This window comes from Callospermophilus lateralis, chromosome 7, assembly GCF_048772815.1.
Source record: "Callospermophilus lateralis isolate mCalLat2 chromosome 7, mCalLat2.hap1, whole genome shotgun sequence".
NCBI lineage: Eukaryota > Metazoa > Chordata > Mammalia > Rodentia > Sciuridae > Callospermophilus > Callospermophilus lateralis.
This window is the reverse complement of record NC_135311.1, coordinates 90,547,387-90,571,318: the sequence shown is the minus strand read 5'-3', so window position 1 is coordinate 90,571,318 and position 23,932 is coordinate 90,547,387. Positions and strand designations below refer to the sequence as shown.

General features: G+C 32.9%; 1 protein-coding gene across 2 annotated transcripts in view; it reads right to left on the bottom strand.

The window, feature by feature from the left end:
* Window positions 1–6,802: 6,802 nt before the first annotated feature.
* Window positions 6,803–23,932, bottom strand: part of Dnai4 (dynein axonemal intermediate chain 4) — a 102,427-nt gene continuing 85,297 nt past the window's right edge. For both annotated transcript variants that reach the window (XM_076862319.1, XM_076862318.1), the window contains 4 exons: window positions 23,504–23,602; window positions 22,661–22,887; window positions 20,790–20,946; window positions 6,803–6,978 (listed from right to left, as the gene is read on the bottom strand). In XM_076862319.1, coding sequence (XP_076718434.1) covers window positions 6,937–6,978; window positions 20,790–20,946; window positions 22,661–22,887; window positions 23,504–23,602 — 525 coding nt within the window. In that variant the 3' untranslated portion in view covers window positions 6,803–6,936. The remainder of the gene's footprint in view (window positions 6,979–20,789; window positions 20,947–22,660; window positions 22,888–23,503; window positions 23,603–23,932) is intronic.

Here is a 23,932-nt window from a genome sequence, read left to right as displayed (position 1 = left end):
TCTAAAATTAAGATAAAAGCATGGACTTCATTAGGGTAGTTGTAAGAATTAAATGATGAGTACTGATCAGAGTCTAGCACAAAGGAAACTTTCAATAGTTTGATCATCAATGAAAATTATAATGGTGATGATTTCATCAAATAATTCCTTGTGTCTTCAGTGTTAGAATGATACAGTATCCATATTGGTACTCTAATTTCTAATAAGAGACCTTGAGAAAGTATTTTACCTGTGATTTGATTTTCTAATTTGTTAGATTGAAAAAAATCACAGGATCAGTTATCATTGCTAAATTATAAAGCATATCACATATAATTATTTTATAATGACTGAGATCTCTATATGTAAATGCATTAGCAAACATTCATTTATTTTTCTTTTTATTAGTTTTTTATATATGACAGCAGAATGCACTAGAATTCTTATTACACATACAGAGTACAATTTTTCATATCTTTTGTTGTATACAAAGTATATTCATACCAATTTGTGTCTTTATACATATATATTATCTTATTGGATAATAATGTCCATCACATTCCACCATCATTTCTAACCCTATATCCCTCTCTTCCCCTCCCACCCCTCTGCTCTATCTAGAATTCGTCTATTCCTCCCATGCTCCCCTTCTCTACCCCACTATGAATCATCCTCCTTATATCAGAGAAAACATTCAGCATTTAGTTTTTTGGATTTGGCTAACTTCACTTAGCATTATCTTCTCTAACTACATCCATTTACCTGCAAATGCCATGATTTTATTCCACTTTTTTTGCTGAGTAGTATTCCATTGTGTATATATGCCACATTTTTTTTTTATCCATTTATTGAAGGGCATCTAGGTTGGTTCCACAGTTTAACTGGGAATTGTGCTGCTATAAACATTGATGTGGCTGTGTCCATTCATTCTTAATGTGTCTACTCTTCATGGCACAACTATTTACCTAGCTGTTCCTGGGCGTCATTCATGACTCTTCACTCATTGTATAAAACCTTCTCTATACAAACATCCATTAAATCACCAAATCCTATCAGTTCTACCTTCTGAATTTCTATGTGACCCATAATCACTCTATCCCTTCTTGCATGACCTCAACAATCATTCTTGATTGGCCTTGTCATCAATCAATTTTCCATACTGCTGCCCAGAATGATCTAAAACATAATTATTACCAACCTTTAAAACCCTCCTATAGTTTCCCATTTCCCTCAAGAAAAACATCCAAATTTCTTTAATGTGGCCTACAAGATGTTTCATGATTTGGCCTTTCTCTACTTGTTCAGGTTCAATTGTGTTAGATACCTTCAAACTCTAAAAGTTCTAGTGATATTGAACACCTTACAGATACTGAAATTCCTTATCGTTTTTCTCTTTTTTTTTCCTCCACCTTTGAAATCTGGTTAACAACTTCTACTCTACAGATATCTGTGGAATGGATATTGAAATACTATTTGCATAATTTTTATGGATCTTTCTTACCATTCATTTTAATGATTTTTAAAAATGTCCTATCATAAAAATCAAAATGAGCAAGTAACATACAACACAATAGCAAACCAAACCAGAAAAAAAAACAATAATAAAATGATCTGATTTTTAAAAAAAGGCAAAGAACTTTTTTTTTTTTTTCAAAAGACTTACAATAGCCAACAGGCAGAGGTGATCAACATCACTAATCATAAGGGAAATGCAAAGCAAAAGCACAATGAACATCACTTCCCACGTTAGGATAGCAGTTATCAAACACACACGAGAGAACAATATTGACAAAGATATGGAGAAAAGGAAACCTTTGCACACTGTTTGTGGGAATATAAATTGGTGTAGTCATCACACAAAATGAAATAGAGATGCCTACAAAACTTAAAAATAGAACTCCCATGTGGTCTTGACGTTCCACCTTTTGGTTATGTATCTAAAGGAAATGAAGATATCCTCACTCCCATGTTCTTTCCAGCATTATTCATTATATTCAAGATACAGAATCCACTTCTACGTTTCTTGATGAAAGAATGGATAACAAATGTGCAATGTTAAAATATATCTTGAAAAAAATTGTTACTTAAAGCTTTATTTTGTATGAACAGAGCATCTATTTTCCTTTTATGCTTTTATTGTTGCCATTTTGCACTTCTAGAAATAAAAACTCAAGCCAGATGTGCTAATGCATGCCTGTAATCCCAGTTATTCCGGAGGTTGAGGCAAGAGGGCTGCAAGTTTGAAGTCAGACTCAAACACACACATACACACACACACAAACACACACACACAAAAAAACAAAACATGGGGGGCAGATGGAGAATGCCACGGAGTTCAATCCCCAGGATCACACACCTAATAAATAATTAAAATATGTGCAATAATTTGAAAATTTCAAAAAAAAATCAGTGAGTTCTGATGTAAGATCCCTCAAATATCCTGTTCTTCCTGGAATAATGATTCCATATCTTTTAATAGGTGACTTATTCAAAGAGAATACATATATGATAAAAATATATTTTTAATGAGTTATTCTGAATGCTACTTAAATGTCTTGTGAGTTTTTAGAAAAGCAAGGCCCATTTTTATAAGATCCATAACAATGTTTTATATGTTCCACCTTAGTGGACATGTTTCATTTTCTGTTTAATTCAGAAATTAGTGTCATGTAAATTACCAGCCTTTTAGTTTTATCATCAAATAAGTATGCCAACCCAAGGAAATGAAGGCAAATAGCCTAGTAAAAGTTCTATGGGTTGCGAGATAGATTTGAGTATTGAACAGAATTCTGAACAAACAAGACACAAAACCTAAATGTTACATGAAGGAGGAAATGAGCTCATCAACACAATCTGTACCTCCTGGGGAAGGAGAGGGCAACCACAGTCGATCATGAAGGGCAAAGAGGTTCTTCAAAGACCAGGACCTGGGGATTATGTACTATATACAATGCTGGCATTGTGTTGGTGGTTTATCTTGGAGAAACATTGTTCCCAAAATGGATGGTAGGAACACAACCTCACAAGATAATGCTAGTATTTGCAAAAAGACAATGATCACAGATTTGTTTTTAAGCCTTTGTCTTAAAGGAAAATAAATAATTTTACATTGTTATAGATCAAAAAAGCTGACTATATTTATCTACTTTCCAGACTGATTTTATATTCTCTATATATTCCACTGTTAAAATGTTTTTTATCTTCTCTGATGTTAAAATATTTTGTTAGTATTTTGAGGAAATTATGTTTAAGATATTAAATGATGTAGTGATATAGAACAAGCATGAAACCATAGCTTTGCCACTAATTTGATAAATCATTCCTTCAACGAATATTTGTTGCATTCCTACTCTGTAGAGATAACTGTTCTAGATGCTAGACACAGTGTGGTAAGCAAAACACATAGACCCTAACCCTTCAGGAACTTAGTCTAGGAGGAAAGTGGATATTAAGCAAACGATTTACAAATAGACATTTAGCATACCAGGTATGAATCTCAGTTTAGCAATTCAGTCATCCAAGAAACATATCTACATTTTCCAGAACTCAATAATTTTCTCATTCCAAATTTCCATTCCACTCAGCTGGCAGAAATAAACCTCATGCAAAGCAAGTTAATGTCAGTCCAACTCAGGCTTGGTTTCCTTCCATCTTACTCTGCGCCAAGGAATTTCTAGTATCAGAGATGCTGCTTCTCCAGTGTTTGGCTTCTTCAGTTCTAGTGGCTTGTGGTTGCTTCTGCACATCACTTGTTGCACAGGGAATAGTTTTCAAAGGTGACTGTGGTTCCTCCTAGGTTGCTACTTTCTGTACAATATTTTTTAGCAACATGTTTTTTAGATACGGGTTTCCTATGTTCTGTGGCTCCCCAGGCTCCCTCTTTTCTGTATTCCCCCACCTTTCCCATCCCTGAGGAAACACTGTATTTCTTTTTATGTTTAAGACACTTGGTCTATGTCCCAAATACCTTCCCTAAGTTCTATGCTTTTATAGAACAAAATGGATGTCTTTGATTTATTGTCATTTTACATATCTCCTTAAACTCATAAGCACAGAACTGGTCATTTGAGAGGAAAAAGATAATGAGGAAAAATAAGGATTGAAACATTTTTAGATATTGTCCCTCAACCATAATTTCTGAAATGGTGCTATGTGGGAAATCCATGGAGGCTTGAAAACATTTAATGAAAGGACCAAATATAGTCTGGCTAGTCTTATGGGATGGAGCTCAGAAACAGTGTTCCTTACAAGTTGAGATATTAAGAGAGATCTGAGGGTGAGTAAAGAGTTAATATGCTGAAGGAGAGAGATGAGTTGGGAGCTGGCTGTACAACAGAACAATACATATGTGTTGAGGCCGAATGGCAGGTGAATATCAAGTTTACAAGCATTATCCTCTTTGGATAAAACCTTAATTGCAGAAAAATATTCATGCCTAAATTTTTGGGTACATTTCAGCAAATTATATGGACATTAACCATTTACTATACAGTAGTAGAAAATATGTAAAAATTGTTCAAAGCTTTGTGCTTGTGTTCAAGCTTGACCAATTACCAGTAGAATGGTCTTTGGCATGTTATAGTACCTCTCCAAGCCTTAATTATAACATTTGGAAAACAGATGCTATGATGATATTATAATTACTTGCCAGTCTTGTCCCATAGAATTATCTGAGGATACATGGGATAATGAATGTGAAAGTGTTCTACAAACTGTAAAAAATGTGAATATGCATTATTACTACTATAATGATAACTCAATCTAGTCATAGTAAGATTCAACATTTTCTTATAGAGAGACTCTTGTGACAAAATAATAAATATTAAGCATTCTAATTTATCATTTATAATTGTATATTATTCCATAGAGATGAGCCAAATCAATGCACTAAATATGATACAATTATTTAAGTAATGAGTATAATCTTCCTTTCCTATCTCAGCTGGAAGAATAGCTAACAATATACTCTCAGAAAACAATAATGTAAGTTGTGTATGAAAGATGCCTGATAGGAAGTGACCAAATGAAGTAATGAACACCTGGCACAGTCACCACTTCTAACCAGCACACTGATGTGGTGTGTGTGTGTGTGTGTGTGTGTGTGTGTGTGTGTGTGTGTGTTTAAGGATAACATGAGATGGCTAATGGCTAAGCAGAATTTTCATTCAATTCTTAAAAACATGGTAGAGGCTGGGAGTGTGGACCAGAAGTAGAGCACTCGCCTAGCATGCATGAGGCACGGGGTTCAATCCTCAGCAGCACATAAAAATAAAATAAAGATCTTGTGTCCACCTATAACTAAAAAATAAATATTAAAAAAAATATATATGGTAATTAGTTTACTACAAGGATTCAAAGCTAGCTAAGACAGCAAGCGAATGACTCCTTCTGAAATTCCCAGGTAAAATTAAAAAATTGATTCTAATCTACAAGTATGGGTGAATCATTTAAGACTGTCAGTGCAGGGATGGGAAGGGTGGAGTAGAGTAGGTTCAGTGCTTTAAGATCAGTTGTCCAGAATCTGAACAGAACAGCTTTCTCATTTAGGTTTGAGGAACCTAAAATACGTACATTTTTAAAAGATAAATAAATATATAATAAAAAGGAGCAATTTTTAAATCAAATTTTTTATTTTCTTACACAAATTGTTATAGAAAGTTCAATCTTCTAGAAAGACAAAGATAATCTTTCACTTATATCAGTAGAAAATTTATAATCCTTATAACCTGACCTAAACTCTGAAATCTACCTGAAAATTCCCTTGCTTTTGTTTAAAAGATAGCTCCAAAGAAATGAAGACTGTGAAGCAATGGACACTTGAAAAAGGTAGTGCCCACTGTTGCACTAATTTAATTCTGTTTATATATATGTGTGTATATATTTTTCCCTAGAGAGCTTAGTACACATGCTCTCCTGTCCACTTATAAGAACAGGCCACAGGACACAGTTAACAAACCCAGGACTTGTTAAATCACATGGAGCCACCTCTTTGCGATCTATATTTGGAGGAATCATCCCCCTATTTCCACAACCTGTCTCTAGTGTGATCTATACATCAGAGACTTTCTATTTTCTTGCTGAGTCCACTAAAGTCCGAGCTTAAAGTCCAGAGCAGATTCAGAGGAAGATGTCCTAGTTTGTTCCACATTAACTTTTCTCACTGAATTGGGAGAGTGGTGCCTGCTGGCCAAACAATACAATTCTGATATTTGCTGTTATGTTTGTCAGACAGTCTAATAAAGTTCTATAGCTGCATCTCTCAGATCAACAAGGATAAAATTTAAGGTTACAAATTGGATATGAGAATACACTGCTCTCATTATACTAAAAACTATGTAATTATAAATCTTGGAAAACAAAGCTTAAAGAGCAGATTAAAAATTGATGGAATTTTGTATTATAAAGATTTGGTTTAAGTAATTCTAATAATTTTGCTCTTATATCCTGTGAACTTGTTAACCTTGCTTATTCTAGTAGTTTTTTCACTGAATTCCTTAAATTTTCTGTGTACAAGATTTACATCTTCTATGAATAAAGACAGTTTTATTTCCTAAAAAAATAATAATTTCCAAATTTGGCTTCTAAAGAAATAATTTTCTAATGCATTTGGTCATTTTATAAGTGTGGGTGTATATACAGTATATATATGAGTATACAGGATATATGAATATAGCATATATATATATATAATATAATATGTAATATATATACTCATATGACTAAGTATAAATACCTTAAGATTTCAACAAAATTCTTAGAACTTTTACTTTCATAACAAAGTAATCATATATTTCTGAAAAGTTCATTACATTTAAATGGAAGTTATATATCAAGTGTTGTTTTCTATAATCAAAATCCTAGCTTACAGCCTATTTATACAAACTATTAAATACTGAACACTGTTCCTTTTTCTTTAAACAACAACAACAAAATATTATAAATGATGAATTATCCTGGTTAGTTTGACTTGGGTCCAAGCAAAGCGTTTATTGCATCTCCCTGAAAAGAAAAGAAAAAAAAGTCACACAATTAAAATGCAATAAAATGCAACTTAAAATGTAATCTTTAAAATACCATTTAAAGTTTATAACTCAGTGATGCACATGTAAAAGGCATCCAATAAGAATGAAAATGGGAACAAATATGGTTAACTTTAAACAGTGACAGGTACTTCCTAGTATAAACTAGTTCTTTCCTATGAAAGATTCTTTTAATGAAATATGACAAATAATTTTATAAGGATTCAATAGAGAAAAATTGTAGTAGCTCTTAGTTAACTTTAATGCTTAAACCTGAGCTTTCTGTTCTGTAAAATACCGGTAAAACTTAATGATAGCTTCAGTTCTTTCATGATCTGTCAATGCTTCATTTAGTGAGAAGCACCTCTCCATTTCCATGTGGTTCTGTATTTTCATTTAATGATACTTACATCTTTGTACTAAAAAATGACAAAATTATCATATATAAAAGGATGAAAACCAAAGGTTTTTTTTTAAAGAAAGACAATAGAATATACAAGGAAAAGAAGCAGAAGACTAGTTTTCTCTATTGTCTGATAAATGTAATCTTGAGAAAATCAACATCTACTTCTAAAGATTGTTGTGAGAGCTGAATAGCTAATTTATGGGGAAAGGTTTTGTAAACCTTAAAAAGTTGTAAACACTTTAGATAACATTATATAAGTTTTGATAAACTGTATATGCATGGCATATATTATACCATCTTTGTCACTTTCCCATCCTTCAAGCCCTAACGTACCAAATTAGTTGCCCAGTCCTGTTAATTCTAACCTTAATTTATTTTTCAAACTTTCTACTTCAGTCTCTCACTTAGGAAAATGAAAATAGATCACTTCTCTAATTTGTTCAATGTTTATCCTCAGTGACTAAGGCAGACCTTGTCACATAGTATAAACTCAGTAAATAATCTTCAATGAATGAACAAATGGTCTATTTTTTCTGCCTTCTATGTCTCTCAGAACTAATTACATATTAAACATTTATGTTTCTAAGATCCCATTTTGAACATTTCACTTTTTAAAACTTTTCCCCCTTATTTTGGAAAAAAAATGTAAATACTAAAATCACAGAGAAAAAATGTGGCAAATATATTAGATTGAACTGTAACATTAAAAATAGTATCCAAGAGTGATTCTTTAACAGTTTACTTCCAAAAAAGACTACCTTCCTGCAATGCCCTATTGAAATAGACTTCTGTCAAATTCTTCAACTATAAATCTGTTCAATGCAATATTTACACCCTCAGCAACCAGCCCACACCATGCCAGAAGAGCTGGAGCTTTCCTATCATGAATGTGGGGCAAATCCTGTCAACAGTTTGCTACATTATAAAGTTACAGATGCAACTGACTTCCTTAACAAGATCCTAAAACTCAAGAAATAAAATCAAGAATCAATTAGTGGAATGCCATCAAATTGGAAAGCTTCTGCACAGCAAAGGAAATGATTAAGAGCATGAATAGAGAGGCTACAGTATGGGAGAAAATATTCTGACAGGATATTAATATGCAGAATATGTAAAGAAGTAAAATTACATCAACTCTCCTTCCTAATAACCCAATCAATAAGTGGGCAAAAGAACTAAACATATTTTTCAAAAGAATAAACAAAAATGGACAACAAATATATGAAGTGTTCAACATCTCTAGCAATCAGGTAAATGCAAATAAAAACTATACTAAGATTTCATCTCACTCCAGATAGAATGGCAATTATCAAGAGCACAAACGATAATAAATGCTGGTGAGGATGTGGGGGAAAAGGTACATTTATACATTGCTAGTGATTGCAGATTAATATGACCACTCTGGAAAGCAGTATGGAGATGCCTCAAAAAAACAAAGAATAGAATCATCATATGATCCAGCTATCCCACTCCTTGGTATTTATCCAAAAGAACTAAAATCAACATACTATAATGATATAGCCACCTGAAATTTTATAGAAGCACAATTCACAATAGCTATATTATTAAATCAACCCAGAGGCCCATCAATACATGAATAGATTAAGACATTGTGGTATATACACACAATGGAGTTTTACTCATACATAAAGAAGAATGAAATCATGGCATTTTTTTTGGTAAAGCGATAGAAATGGAGAACATAATGCTGAGTGAAATAAGCCAGTTTCAGAAAATCAATGGTAGTGTTTTCTCTCATATGTGGAAGTTAGAGCAAAATAAAGGAAAGAAGGAGGGAAGGATCCGATATCATAAAGATAAGGGGAAGATCAGTAGAGTAGAAGAAGATTGAGAGAGGCAGGTTGGGAAAGGGGAGGAAACGTAGAATGTTTTTAAAAAGCATACTATGTATAACTAGAAAGAACCAATCAAAAATAAATAGATAAGCAAAAGGAAGATCTGTAGAGGAAGGAGAAAAGGGAGGAACATGAACCAAAATCGAATTCCATGCATAAACGAATTTGTCCTGGTAGACCCACTACTATGCATAACTATAATGGTTAAACAGAAAAAATAAAGAAGAATTAAATTTATAGGTGCAAGCCTTGTGCTCTTGATAACTGCCATTCTATCTGGAGTGAGATGAAATCTTAGTATAGTTTTTACTTGCATTTACCTGCTTGCTAGAGAAGTTGAACACTTTTCATATATTTGTTGTCCAATTTTGTTTATTCTTTTGAAAAATATGAAAAAATATGAAAACTAGGCTGATGTTATCCCTAACCATAAACCCAGAGCAGGTAGGACAGGACTCATTCAAAAGGGGCCAGAATGTCAAACATCATGCCACTTAAAATATCCAGAACACAAAAATTCAAGTCTGGCTATGCAAGGCCATGCAGGATGACCAGCAATCACAGAGGGATAAACATGGTCCAAAACTACTATTGATCTTTATGATTTTTTCCCTAATAAACACTTCTACAGCATTCCTGGTGCATGTACTGTCTGGTAGTTTGCCTTTTATAAACACATAGCCACCTAAATCAAGGAATGCCATTTTTGCTTTGGATATTTTTAAGTTAAAAAAAAAAAAAAGAAACTTTTACTGATAGTAAGTAATTAAAGCTTCTTTTATCCCCTAACCAATCTTGTTTTCCTCTTATACCTCACTTCCCACAGGCTGCCTCCATAAATTGGTTGCATATCTTTCTTATAGATGAAATTATAAGCCCTTTAAACCTTTGAGACACTCTTGGTTGAAATTAATAAAAAATACAATAATGTTACTTGATAAGATATTTTGACAAGAAATGATTTTGACATTACTTACTTTGAGACTTCAAATTACTATTATGGCTAAAGTTATTCTCTAAAAACTAAGGAAGACAAGGTATATCAATCAAGCATGAGTTCAGCTGTGACATCATACCCCATTAATAGGTTTTTGTTGCTGTTATTTAATATCACATACATATAACTCTGAACCTTTCAAATACAGTGCCCCAAATCATGAAAAAACATTTGTATCAAGAAACTATATTCATTTAATAATGTATGGGATACATTTATTAAAAGAAAATTTTGCTCACCAGTCTTTTTTTTTAAGTTGTAGATGGATACAATATCTTTATTTTTATTATTTATTTTTTTATGTGGTGTTGAGAATCAAACCCAGGGCCTCACACGTGCAAGGCAAGCACTCTACCATGGAGCCAAAACCCCAGCTCACTCACCAGTCTTAAATAATTAATTTGTGTGTGTGTGCATGCACACACACAAACACTACTCCTCCAACACTCACACTTTGCTAAAAATGTTGAAACTATGGGAGTTTCAATTTCTGCTTGCAGAGCATACTGCTCAAAGAAAAAGACGGTTCTAATCAATTTACATCCAAACATAAAAATGAGGCATTTTTCTCCCATACTCCAGTCTATATTTTAACTTATACTAACTATAAATGCTTTCACTAAGAATACTGTTTTTATGTTTGTTTAAATAGTATTAACATAAATTTTGGCAGCTTCCTTAAATTTGCTTTTATCACTCAGCACTGTTCCCTAGATTTATTCCAAGTATGTCACATTGGCACATCAAGATACATAACATTTAAATTTCTGTATTGTAGTAACACATGTGAAGATGCCACCTTTTGCTTATCTAAGTGTTCCACTGATGATCACTTCAATATAGAAATAATAAACATTGTTCATTGTTTTCACATTAGCATGTATTTCACATTATTACTAATTAATTAAACGAAGTCCTAGGAGATGCATAGAATATAATCAGATGACATTTAAACATCTCTAAGGGTTATAGTCCTACTAGATAGGAGAACTATAACAATTGAGAATTTAATGACATGGTAAATAAATGAACTGAAGTAAATCAAGTGAAGCAGCAACATTGGTCAGGAATACACACCCTGAGGTGAGAAACATAGGTAATATATAAGGAGAGCTTGGAAGACATACCTATGTGCCCACTACATCTGGAGGGCATTTACAATTTCAGTACAAAGCAGAGTTCAGTCCAGCAACAATGGGAGTTAGAAAAATCCTCTGAAGTATCCACAATTTCAAATCTCATATCCTGGATAGCATCTCTATTTTCTTTTACAATATATTTATTTATTTTTTAAAAAACAGTAACTTTATTTTATTTATTTATATGTAGTGCTGAGAATCAAACCCAGTGTCTCACACATGCTAGGCAAGCACTCTACCACTGAGCCACAACCCCACCCCTAATTTTTAATTTTTAAAATTTTTTTCTTTTTAGATACACATGAGAGTAGAGTGTATTTTGACATATTATAAATACACGGAGTATAATACACTCTAATTAGGATGCCATTCTTGCAGTTGTACATGATGTGGAGTTTCACTGGTTGTGTAATCATATACGAACATAGGAAAGTTAAATCCAATTCATTCTACTGTTTTTCCTAGCCCCATCTCCCATCTTCATTCCCCTTTTTCTAATCCAAAGAACTCCTATTCTTCCCTGCCTTATTGTGTGTTAGCATCCAAATATCAGACAGAACATCCGGCCTTTGGTTCTTTGGGATCGTTTATTTCAATTAGCATGCAGTCTCCAATTTCATCTAGTTGCTGGCAAATGCCATAATTTTTTCTTTATGAATATATTCCATTGTATATGTGTACCACTGTTTCTTTCTCCATTTATCTATTGAAAGGCACTTAGCTGGTTCCATAGTTTAGCTATTGTGAATTGAACTGCTATGAATATTGATGAGGGCACATCACTATAGTTTACTGATTTAAAGTCCTTTGGGTATATGCCAAGGCGTGGGATAATTGGGTCAAATGGTGGTTCCATTCCAAGTTTTCTGAGAAATCTCCATACTGCTTTCCAGAATGGTTTCACCAATTTGCAGTCCTACTAGTAACATATGAGTGAACCTTTCCCTCCACATCCTCACCAACATTTATTGTTACTTTTATTCTTGATAATTGCCATTCTGAAAAAAATATTGCCATCCTGATTGGAGTGACAAGAAATCTCAGAGTAGTTTTAATTTGCATTTCTCTAATTGCTAGAGATATTGAACATGTTTTCATATATTTTTGACTATTCATATTTCTTCTTCTGTGAACTTCCTCTTCAGTTTCTTAGCCTACTTTTTGATTGGATTATTATTATTTTGTGTGTATGTTAAATTTTTTGAGTTATTTATATATCCTGGAGATTAATGCTCTACCTGAGGTGCAGGTGGTAAAATTTCTCCCATTCAATAGGCTTTCTCTTCATGTTCTTGTTTCCTTTGCTGCAAAGAAGCTTATTAGTTTGACATCATCCCATTTATTGATTCTTGACTTTATTTCTTGTACTTCAGGAGTCTCGTTGAGGAAGTTGGTTCTTAAGCTGACACGATGGAGAGTTGGGCCTATTTTTTCTTCTAATAGGCACAGGGTCTCTTGTGTAATGCCTAGGTTCTTGATCCACTTTGAGTTTTGTGCAGGGTGAGAGATCTAATTTTATTCTACTACATATGGATTTCCAGTTTTCCCAGCACCATTTGTTGGAGAGGTTATATTTGCTCCAATGAATGTTTTTGGCACCTTTGTCTGAGATAGCTGTATTAATGGGGGTATGTTTCTGTCTATTGTGTTCCATTGGTCTTCATATCTATTTTTGTGTCAGTACCATACCATGTTTGTTACTATAGCTCTGTAGTACTATTTAATGTCTAGTATTGTAAGCATCCTGCATCATATTTCTCATTAAATATTGTTTTGGCTTCTCTAGGCCTCTTATTTTTTCCAAATGAATTTCATGACTGCTTTTTCTATTTCTATGAAGAATGTCATTGGACTTTTAATAGGAATTGCATTAAATCTGTACACTGTATGGCCATCTTGACAATATTAATTCTGCCTATCCAAGAACATGGGGGATCTTTCCATCTTCTAAAGTCTTCTTTAGTTTCTTTCATTAGTGTTCTCTATTTGTCATTGTAGAGGTCTTTCACCTCTTTTGTTAGATTGATTCCCAAGTCTTTTATTTTATTTTATTTTTTGGGGCTATTGTGAATGTGATAACTTTCCTAATTTCTCTTTCAGCTGATTCATTATTGGTATATAGAAACTCAATTACTTTATGGGTGTTAATTTTATATCCTACTACTTTGCTGAATTTGTTTATGATTTCTAGAAGCTTTCTGGTGTTTTTTGGGGGGAGGATATTTAAATATAGAATCATGTCACTGGCAAATAGGCATAATTTGAGCTCTTCTTTTCCTATTTGTATTGCTTTAATAACTTTCTTTTGTGTAAGTGCACTTCCTAGGGTTTCAAGGACTATATTGAATATAAGTGGCAGAAGAGGACAGTCCGACCTTGTTCCAGTTTTTAGAGGGAATGCTTTCAATTTTTCTCCATTTAGAATGATGTTGGCTTTGGGTTTAACATATACAGCTTCAAAGTTGAGGTATGTCTCTACTATCCCTAGATTTTTACTGTTTTGAACAAGAATGTATGCTGTATTTTGTCCAATGCTTTTTCTGCATCTACTGAGATAATCATGTGATTCTTGTCCTTAAGTCTATTGATGTGATGAATCAGGTTTGTTGATTTCTGAATGCTGAACCAACTTTGTAACCCCACTCGATCATGATGTACTATCTTTTACATATGTTTTTGTGTAAAATTTGCCAGTATTTTATTAAGAATTTTTGCATCTGCTGGACAGAGTGGTGCACACCTGTAATCCCAGCATCTTGGGAGGCTGAGGCAGAAGGATCTTGAGTTCAAAGCCAGTATCAATAATAGCAAGGTGCTAAGCAACTCAGTGAGATCCTGTCTCTGGTTGAGTGCCCCTGAGTTCAATCCCCGGTACCCCAACAGCCCCCTGCTCAAAAAAAAAAAGAAAAGAAAAAAACCCAGATTTTTGAATCTATGTTTACTAGGGTTACTGGTCTGAAGTTTTCTTTCCTTGATGTGTCCAAGTCTGACTCTGGCATCAGGGTCATAATACCTCCATAGAATGAGTTTGGAAGGTTTCCCTCCTTTTCTATTTCATGGAATAATTTGAGGAATATTGATGTAGTTCTTTGAGGGTCTGGTAGAACTCAGCTGAAAATACATGTGGTCCTGGACCTTTCTTTGTTGATAGATTTTTGAGGGTGTCTTCAATTTCACTGTTTAAAATTACTCTGTTTAATTTTTCTACATCCTCCTGATTCAATTTGGGTAGGTCATATGATCTTCATCATTTTCTAATTTATTAGAGTACAGATTTTCAAAGTTGTTTCTGATTATTGTCTGAATTTTAGTAGTATCTATGGTGATATTTCCTTTTTCATGACCAATTTTAAAAATTTGAGTTTTCCCTCTCTTTTTCTTCTTTAACATAGCTTAGAGTTTATCAATTTTATTTATTTTTTCAAAAAAACCAACTTTTTGTTTTGCTGAGTTTTAAATTTTTTTCCAATTTCATTAATTTTGGCTTTAATTTTAATTATTTTCTGTCTTCTTCTTTTGGTGTGTATTTGTTCTTATTTTTCTAGGGCTTTGAGATGCATTTGTTGACTTTCTATTCTTTGAATGAAATCAATGCAATCATTTCTTCTCATAGAACCACTTTCATAGTGTCCCAGAGATTTTGATATGTTGTGTCACTATTCTCATTTACCTCTAAGAATTTTTAAATTTCATTCCTGATTTCTTCATATATCCATTATTCATTCAATAGCATATTATTTAGTCTCCAGGAGTTACAGTAGTTTTATTTCTTATTTTATCATTGATTTCTAATTTCATTCCCTTATGATCTGATAGAATGCAGGGTATCATCTTTATTTTGTCATATTTGCTAAGAGTTGCTTTGTGACCTAAGGTATTGTCTATTTTAGAGGAGGATCCATGTGCTGCTGAGAAGAAAGTGTATTTATTTGTTGATGTATTTTTTTAGTTCTGTAGTTTCTTTGTTTAGTTTTTGTTTGAAGGATCTATCCAGTGAGAGGAGTGTTAAAGTCACCCAGTATTATTGTGTTGTGTGTTTAATTCTTGAAATTGTGAAGTCTTTGTTTAATTTACGTAGATGCTCCATTGTTTGAGGCCTAAATATTTACAATTGTTATGTCTTGTTGATATAGAATTCCCTTGAACAGTGTGAAATGTCCTTCTTTGTCCCTTCTGATTAACTTTTGTTGAAGTCTACTTTAACTGATATGAGTACAGAAACCCTTGCTTGTTTATGAGATCCATGTGAATATTTTTTCCCATCCTTTTACCTTAAGTCTGTGGATGTCTTTGAATATGAGGTGAATCTGTTGGAGACAGCATATTCTTCGGTCCTGTTTTTAATAGCCAATCATTGGATTGACGTGTTTAGGCCACTCACATTCAGTGTTATTATTGAGAAATGATTTTTATTCTTTGTCATTTTGATTTATTTCTGGTTTTTAATTTGAATTAATTTCTCCTTTGACTATTCTTCTAGTGTAATTCCTCCCAATGCTGGTTTTCACTTTATTTTCCATTTCTTCTTCATAAAATATTTCATTGAGTTTGTTTTGTGGTTCAGACTTTCTAGTTGTTGATTCTTTTAATGCTTGTTTTTACTATCAAAGGTTTTTATTTCATCATCAATTCTAAAGCTTAATTTTGTAGGTTATAGTATTCTTGGTCGGCATCCATCTTCTCTCAGACCTCCTAGCTTTAAGGATTTAGGTTGAAAAATCAGCTGAAATCTAGATTGATTTCCTTCTAAATGTGACCTGTCATTTTTCTATGGTAGCATTTAAAATTCTATCCTTATTCTGTATGTTACGCATTTTCATAATAATGTGCCTTGGTGTGGGTCTGGTGAAATTTTGTATATTTGGGTCCTATAAGCCTCCTGTATTTGATTTTCCATTTCATACTTTAGATTTGGGAAATTTTCAGTTATTATTTCATTGAAAGATTTGGTTTGTATCTCTGAGTCTTTATCTATCTCAATAAATCTTAAATTTGATCTTTTCAGGTTATCCCATATTTCTGAGAAGTTCTGTTCATGTTCATGTTTTCTTAACATCTTTTCTCCATGGTCAGTCTTGTTTTCAAGATTATATATTCTGTGTTCATTGCCTGAAATTCTGTCTTCTAAGTGGTCTAGTCTATTGGTGATGCTTTCAATTGAATTTTTTAATTTGATTTATTGATTCTTCCATTTTGAGGATTTCTGTTTGTTTTTTTCCCCAGAATCTCTATATTTATATTTTTATTGAAGTGACCTTTTGCTTCCTGTATTTTCTCCCTTACATTGTCCTTTACCTCACAGATCAATTTAATTATGAGCATTCTAAACTCATTTTCTTAACATTTCTTCCACTGTGGTGTTGATGGATTCTGTATTTTGGTTAGTTTGGGTGATTTGTTCCCTTGATTTTTCACGTTACTTGTGTGTTTAACCATCTAGCATTAGTTTTGAGGCAGTAGAGTTTCTACCCTGTGGACTTAATAGTGTCCCAATTAATTAATTATGATTCTAGTACCTCACAGCTAAGCAAGAGACAGATACAAACAACAGCCAATGCAAATAACTTACATCATTAAACCAAACAGTTCTTGTAATGTAATCTACACTGTTGATTGGCACAATAATCAGAAATTATATCAACAGTTATTTCCCGTGGTATAAACAGTAAGTTTTCAAAAAGATTTACACTTTCATGTAGTGGAAAGGGATAGAACAGAAGTGATGTAGGATGTGATGATTATGAGGGAGGAGGAGAGAAAATAGAAGCAAAACATTAAAGAAAAAGTAAATCAACAGAGATTGACTGTTAGCAGAGGAAAAGAGAGAAGATTCAAGGAAAGCAGGTAAGTGAGAGGAAAAATATGTATAAAATAAAAATTAAATTAAAATAAAGACATAAAAGAATATAAGAACAAAATTGATATATACTAATCAAACATGTTAGCCCTTCAAAATACTGACTCATGAAAAATAAGTGTAGAAAAAAATAGAAATGGGAAAAAATAAACAGATATGAATATGTGTAAGTAGCCAGTTAAAGATAGAGTGAATTAAGAGCAAAGATGAAGAAGTGGGGCAGGGTAGAATAAAATTTCAATAGGTGAAGAGGGTAAATGAAGAAGCAATGTAGGATGTGTTTATTAGGGAGAAACGGGGGAGTAAAAGAATTAAAGGAAGAGTGAAAGTGAGAACAATAGAGTTTGGCTGTTAAGAAACAAAGAGAAACAGAGTTGTGAAACAGACAATAAAAAAATCAATCCAAAATATAGTAATCAAAACCCTAACCCTCAAAAAAAAAAAAAACAGAGCACAGAAAAATAACTGCCTTAAAGAAGTGCTAAAAACGAAAAAGCAGAAACAAATATACATGTGTATAAATGTATAAATGTTCATCATGTATGAATTAGTACACATTCAAAAACAAAACAAAACAAAATAACAGAATAGTCAATGCGAGTATATGCACACTATCTATGCCAAACTGTCTTTACATTTCTCAGTTTCCCTTCTCAGCAGGGTGGTGTAAGGAGCTGTGGAAGATACTTTTGGCTTCCCTCCAGGGTATAGTTGGCTGTTGGGTTCTATAAGACAAGTTTCTGCAAGTGAAGCTCTCAGGGGCGGTGCTTAGGTCTCATACTGCTCCAGGTGTTTTATTGCTTGGGGAGTTATCGGGCCTTAATGAATCAATACACACCTAGGCCTGTACCCCACTACTCTCCCCAGGGCACCAGTCATGGGAAGGAGAGTCAGTACTATGCCCATCCTGTTGTTTGGAGATACTGCCCTTTTGGCTTCCCAAGGGTTGTTTAGCACTGAGCTCAGTCACTCAGCCCATTCAGATTCTCCCTGGTTCTGCGCGCTGCCAGGTTCAAGGGAGCGGGGAGGGCAGGCTTTCTCCAGGCTTCTCTGATCTGTATTATCCCTAGGCAAAATGGTCTCTATGCCAGAAATTCTTTGTGACAGAGATTATCCTGATTTACTAGACTCATTTTAGATCTCACAGTTAGCGTCTGCTGGATTCATGTGACTCAGCCCTGAACTCAAGGATCTAAGTTCCTAGTGTGAGTTGGTGCTGTTGTCGCATGCTTGGAGGTACCAATGTCTTCAGCTTGGGTTCCCTGTGCACAACAGGCAGACTCATGTGACTTTAGTGCACCAGTTTAATAAGCCAAATATTCTGGGTTCAGAGCAGGCTGGCCTTCTGCTCCTGGGACTCCCCATACCAAGACTTTCCTAGCACTTTTTAGTCTTTTCCAACCTTATGTGTTAATTTCCCCTGTTCCTGCCAGAAGCTCAGCTCCAAATCTATTCCTTATCCTTTTCTGATGTATCTCCATTTCCCACTCTTCAAGGTTCTCTGTCCAATACTGAATACAGTGGAGTGCTTTTTTCATTCACCTCACAGAAAAGTAGTTTTCTAGCTACTTGAGTCCCGAGTCATGAAGCTGTGAAAAAAGCCTCTTCCTGTTTATCTGCTATTTTGTCCTAGCATATCCATCTCATATGTATCTGTTATCTGAGATAATAATTTCCAAAAGTACTTGTAACTGAATATAGACTAGTAAATATAGATTTAAATTTATGTTATTTAACTTATAAAAAGCATTGGAACATTAGGAGCTGGGATTGTACCTCAGCAGTAGAGTGCTCGCCTGTACGTGTGACAACTTGGGTTCCATGCTCAGCACCACATAAAAATAAATAAGTAAAATGAAGGTATTGTGTTTAACTACAACTAAAAAATAAACATTAAAAAAATAAAAAAGCATTGGAATATTAAAGAAAATTTAAAATTTGTCATATTTCAATTTTTTAATTTATGAAATTAATAAGACTACTTTAAATAATTGAGATTTGATTGTCTATAAAACAACTGAAGTACTTAAAATCCAATATTTTAAATGTATAAAAATTTTAAAATGTTTATTGGTACATAATTATTCATAACAACATCTTCATACATGCACATAATTTGATCAATTTCATTCTTTGGTACTTCCCCTTTTGCTCCTCCCTCCTCCTTCCACCTGATTTTCTTCTTCTAGTCCATGGGTCTCCTTCTATTTTATAAGATGCCCCCAGCCCACCCCTGCCAGTTTCCACATGCAAGAGAAAAATACAACCCTTTTTATTTGAATCTGGCCTATTTTTCTTAACATGATGCTCTCCAGTTCCATCCACTTTCCTGAAATGATAATTTTTTTAATTCATTTTTATGGCTGAATAAAATTACATTGTTTATATAAACCACATTAACAAAATTTAACTGTTTCAAAATCTCACTTAAAATGATTATTAAAATCTACATTACTAACTTGTAGAAAAAGTCAACCAATTTTTTACAATGATAAAATTGTAAAACAGGAATTCACAGAAAAGGAAAATACAATATAAAAAAATTTATGAAGCAACATTCATTCTTACTGATAATGAAGAAATATCCATCTGAAATTACATAAGCTAGTAACATTGATTGAAGCTAGTTCACATTGATTGAATTTATAAAAATTAAAGTATTAGCCAATATCGAGTACTAGCAAAGCTATAGAGAATTAGAAACTCTGAGACAAGGGTAATGGGAATATATAAATTATAAGAGCCTCTTTGGACAGTATTTCAATAACATAGAAAATTCAAATACTATGGAAGCCAGTGATGCCAGAGAATCACATCCTGCATGTATAAGATATTAATATCAGTGATATATAATGACAAGAAATGAATCAACATGCTAATACTCACAGGTATCTCTTCCACCACTATGCATATCATACATTAATAAACATTTTAAACAGTATAAACACCCTTTTTACCACCCCAAGTTCAGAGTTTGTGGACCAGTTCTTAGAGTTCTTGTGAAATAGAACCAAAAGAATCATGAAATTTAGAGAGAGAGAGAGAGAGAGAGAGATATTTAAGCCTTGAGGCTCCATTTAGGATTTGAGGGATATGAACAGAAAAAGAAAATAATGCTATGTAAACAGAAACAAATGTCTATTTCAGGAACATGTCTATTTCAGAAACAAATGTCTATTTCAGCAATATCTAAAACTATGGTTATATCATATAAAAATCTTTGAACATGTACAATAACCACTTTAGCTATACTTAACAATTACTAAGTCCTGACTGCATACTCAGCACAATTCTAATTTCTTACAGATAATGTTTATAATTTGTTTGTTCAGCTATATTATTATTCTCAAAATCTATCTTTTACAAACCAAAAAAATAAGGCTGACAGAAAATCTAAGCCTACTAGGTAGCAACTCTTGGAATCTATGTCCTTTCCATTACACTACACTAAAGATACTTAAAAATGATATATCCATTGCATGTTACAAAGTTACAACTGAATAGATTAATAAAACACAAATTAAATTGAGTCTTACTCGGCCAGAGTCCAAAGCAGTAGGCATATTTCTCAGTTCATACACAGCGACCTGTCCATCACTGTCTCCCACTAGAAGACAATCTGTTTGTTTGGCAAAGAGAATAGTTGTGAACTTGATTCCAGGGTTAGCCACATTCACAATCAGAGGGTCCAAACTGTAATGAAATATTTTATTTAAAAATTCAGTTGTTATATTAAAATGGTATTTGTTAACATACAAACTAAGAAAAGTTCCAGATTTCTTTTTTTTAACTTCATGTTTAAAAAAAACCCTCAAAAGCCTCCTCAGGTGTTTTTGTGCACACCTATAATCTCAGTTACTAGGGAGGCTGAGGCAGGAGGATCTCAAGTTCAGAGCCACACCTCAACAACTCAGTAAGGCCCTAAAAAATTTAGCAAGAACCTATTTAAAAATAAAAAGGGCTGGGAATGTGGTTCAGTAGCTAAGCAACCCTGTGTTCAATCCTGGTACTAAAATAAACAAACAATAACAACCAAAAGCCTCTTTTTTTTCCAAACTCAAAATAACTATTTCACACTCCTTAATCAGAATGTTCTTTGGATTCAACACTGCAACAGGATTCCTGACAAAAATTCCAGCCTGCCAGACTGTCCAGCAGACTACAAACTTGCTAGAACCCATGAATGTTTGAGTCAATTCCTTAAGGTAATTCTATCTCAATACAGAGATGGAGATGAAGATAAGTGATTGAGACAAAGGCAATCATTCTGCTGGTTCTGCTTCTCTAGAGTGCCTTGACTAACACAACTTATTAAGTAACAGTTATATTTAACAGAGGAATGTATTAATCCAAATGAATCACTGGAACATAAGAGGACATTCTGAACAGGACCTTTTTCTTGTGTTGGTCATTAAAAACAATCCATTCATGCCCTCAAAAAAAGAACAGAAGTAGCTTCTAAATAAGTGTTGTCCTGGGAACCACAGTTTTACCAGAAAAATTAAAATCTGAGCTTAGAGCCTTTAAATTGCTACTTTTTAATGTTAGTTATCTCCTACTCAAAAGTAATTAATTTTGTTATGTAGTCCTTGATTTTTGGTTGATACTGATTTATACAACAAATTATGACAAAAATTTTAAGTTACTGAATTATTAACTTCTAGAAAATTGTTACTATTAAGAATAGACTCACTGAATAAGATTATTTATTTTAAACAAAATATACTTTCCTGCTCCTTCTGCTAATTTCCATAAAAACTTATGATACTTTCTAATGGAAATAGCAACATTAAACTTTTCATTCCAGCATGTAAAAATTTTCATATTAAGAAGAATAGATGGATCTAGATGACCTTCTATTATCCTTGGTGTAACATCTTAAATAAAAAAAAAATTAAGTACATATCCTTTTTGAAGAGTTTTGAAATAAGGTAAGAGAATAAATAAATATTGCAAAAATAATTATTTTGTCTCCTTTCTTTATATTATTGCAGAAAATCCTTAGTTAGAAATGTAAGCATGCTATGTATGATATGGCAAAATAAATCTATTGTCATGTATATCTAAAAAGAACAAATTTTAAAAAATGGGAAAAAAAATTAAGCATGACTCCCTGGGTTCTTCTACAAACTAAGCAATGAATAGAATTTAAGGTAGTTATGATAATCTATATCAGCCTGTAAAAGTTTGAAAAAATGAGTAACTATTTTCATTCAGATGCTTTAAAAATACATGTTATAAGTAATCAATGTTAATATCATATCTTGACACATATCTTTATTCATAAAGAACTCCTGTGAAGTAAATTATTATTATTTGTTTTAAAGTAACTATAATACTCTTTAACTGATGTCAAAACTATCAGGTACCAATTAGTTTAAACAGCTTTAAGAAAACATTAACTTACGTGCTAACGTGAAGGTCCCAAATCTCCACTCTGCTTTCATTAGCAGCTGCAAATATATAGGATGATTTTGGAGACCAGGCAACATCATAAACAACGTGAGTAGTTGGATAAAAACTCAAAAATGGTTTGAGATTCTCCTGATGCCATATCATAACACCCCAATCTGCAGAACAGCTTAAGAATACATCGTGACAAAATGGGTTCCATGTTACTTTATACACTGGCCCCTAGGAACAGAAAATTAAATACATTGGCAAATAATACTTAATATCTTACATTTAAAACTTGACTGGCAAATTAAAAATACTAAGATTTCTAGCATATTCAACATCATCCATTATTGCATGGGTATTATTTAAGCTGAGAAGAATAAGATCATAAATTTAATCCTCCCTTAATTAGTCCATATAGAGATGTAAAAATACAGTGGTATCATTAAATATTAATATATTATACTTTCTTTAAAAAAATAACAAGGAGTATTAAGAAAAATTGAGAAATGAAGGAGAAAAGGAAAGAAATGTGAATTGAAAAATGATAAATATATACAGAGATTAGGTATGGGCAAGAGACAGTTTTACTTTGGGATCAATATAGTATCATAAGTCTTTTAGAAACGAACAGTGTCACTTCCATAATTTGCAAGAAAAAAAATCAATGATAACAAGAAGTCAAATAAAATATATCACACATTATTGGTGCTTTTTAAGAAAGCACTTAATTCAAGCTACTATTTTTACTATAAATTGTAAATTTATCGCATGTTAAATATACTATATGTAATACTATTTTTGCAGAAATACTATAAAATAAATTTCCCATACCTATTATAATTAAACTAACCTTATGTCCTCTGTAGGTTTCTAGGTATTGTTCATTATATGAACAAGAACACTTGTGAATATGACCTTCTTCGGTGCCAGCCAAATAGATATTTGTGTCCTACAACACAAGAAATCAAAATGTATTGGCCTGTGATATATTAGTGAGTGTGCTACAGATAGAAGGTGGGACAATTAAGGGTCTAATGAAATCAATTAAAAAACCAAAATAATATTGAATATAGTTGTCTATTACCTTTTTCTTTCTGTTATATATTTATAATAATGAAATTACTGGAAATATTACAGCACAAAAGAAAATATATATGTATCCTGAACTAGAATAGAGGATATTACTTAAATATCCTGTTTAAAAATTACATGGAGATAGGGAAAAGGGGTGGGAGGGAAAGGGAGGGGGAAGGGGATTAGCAAGGATGGTGGAATGTGA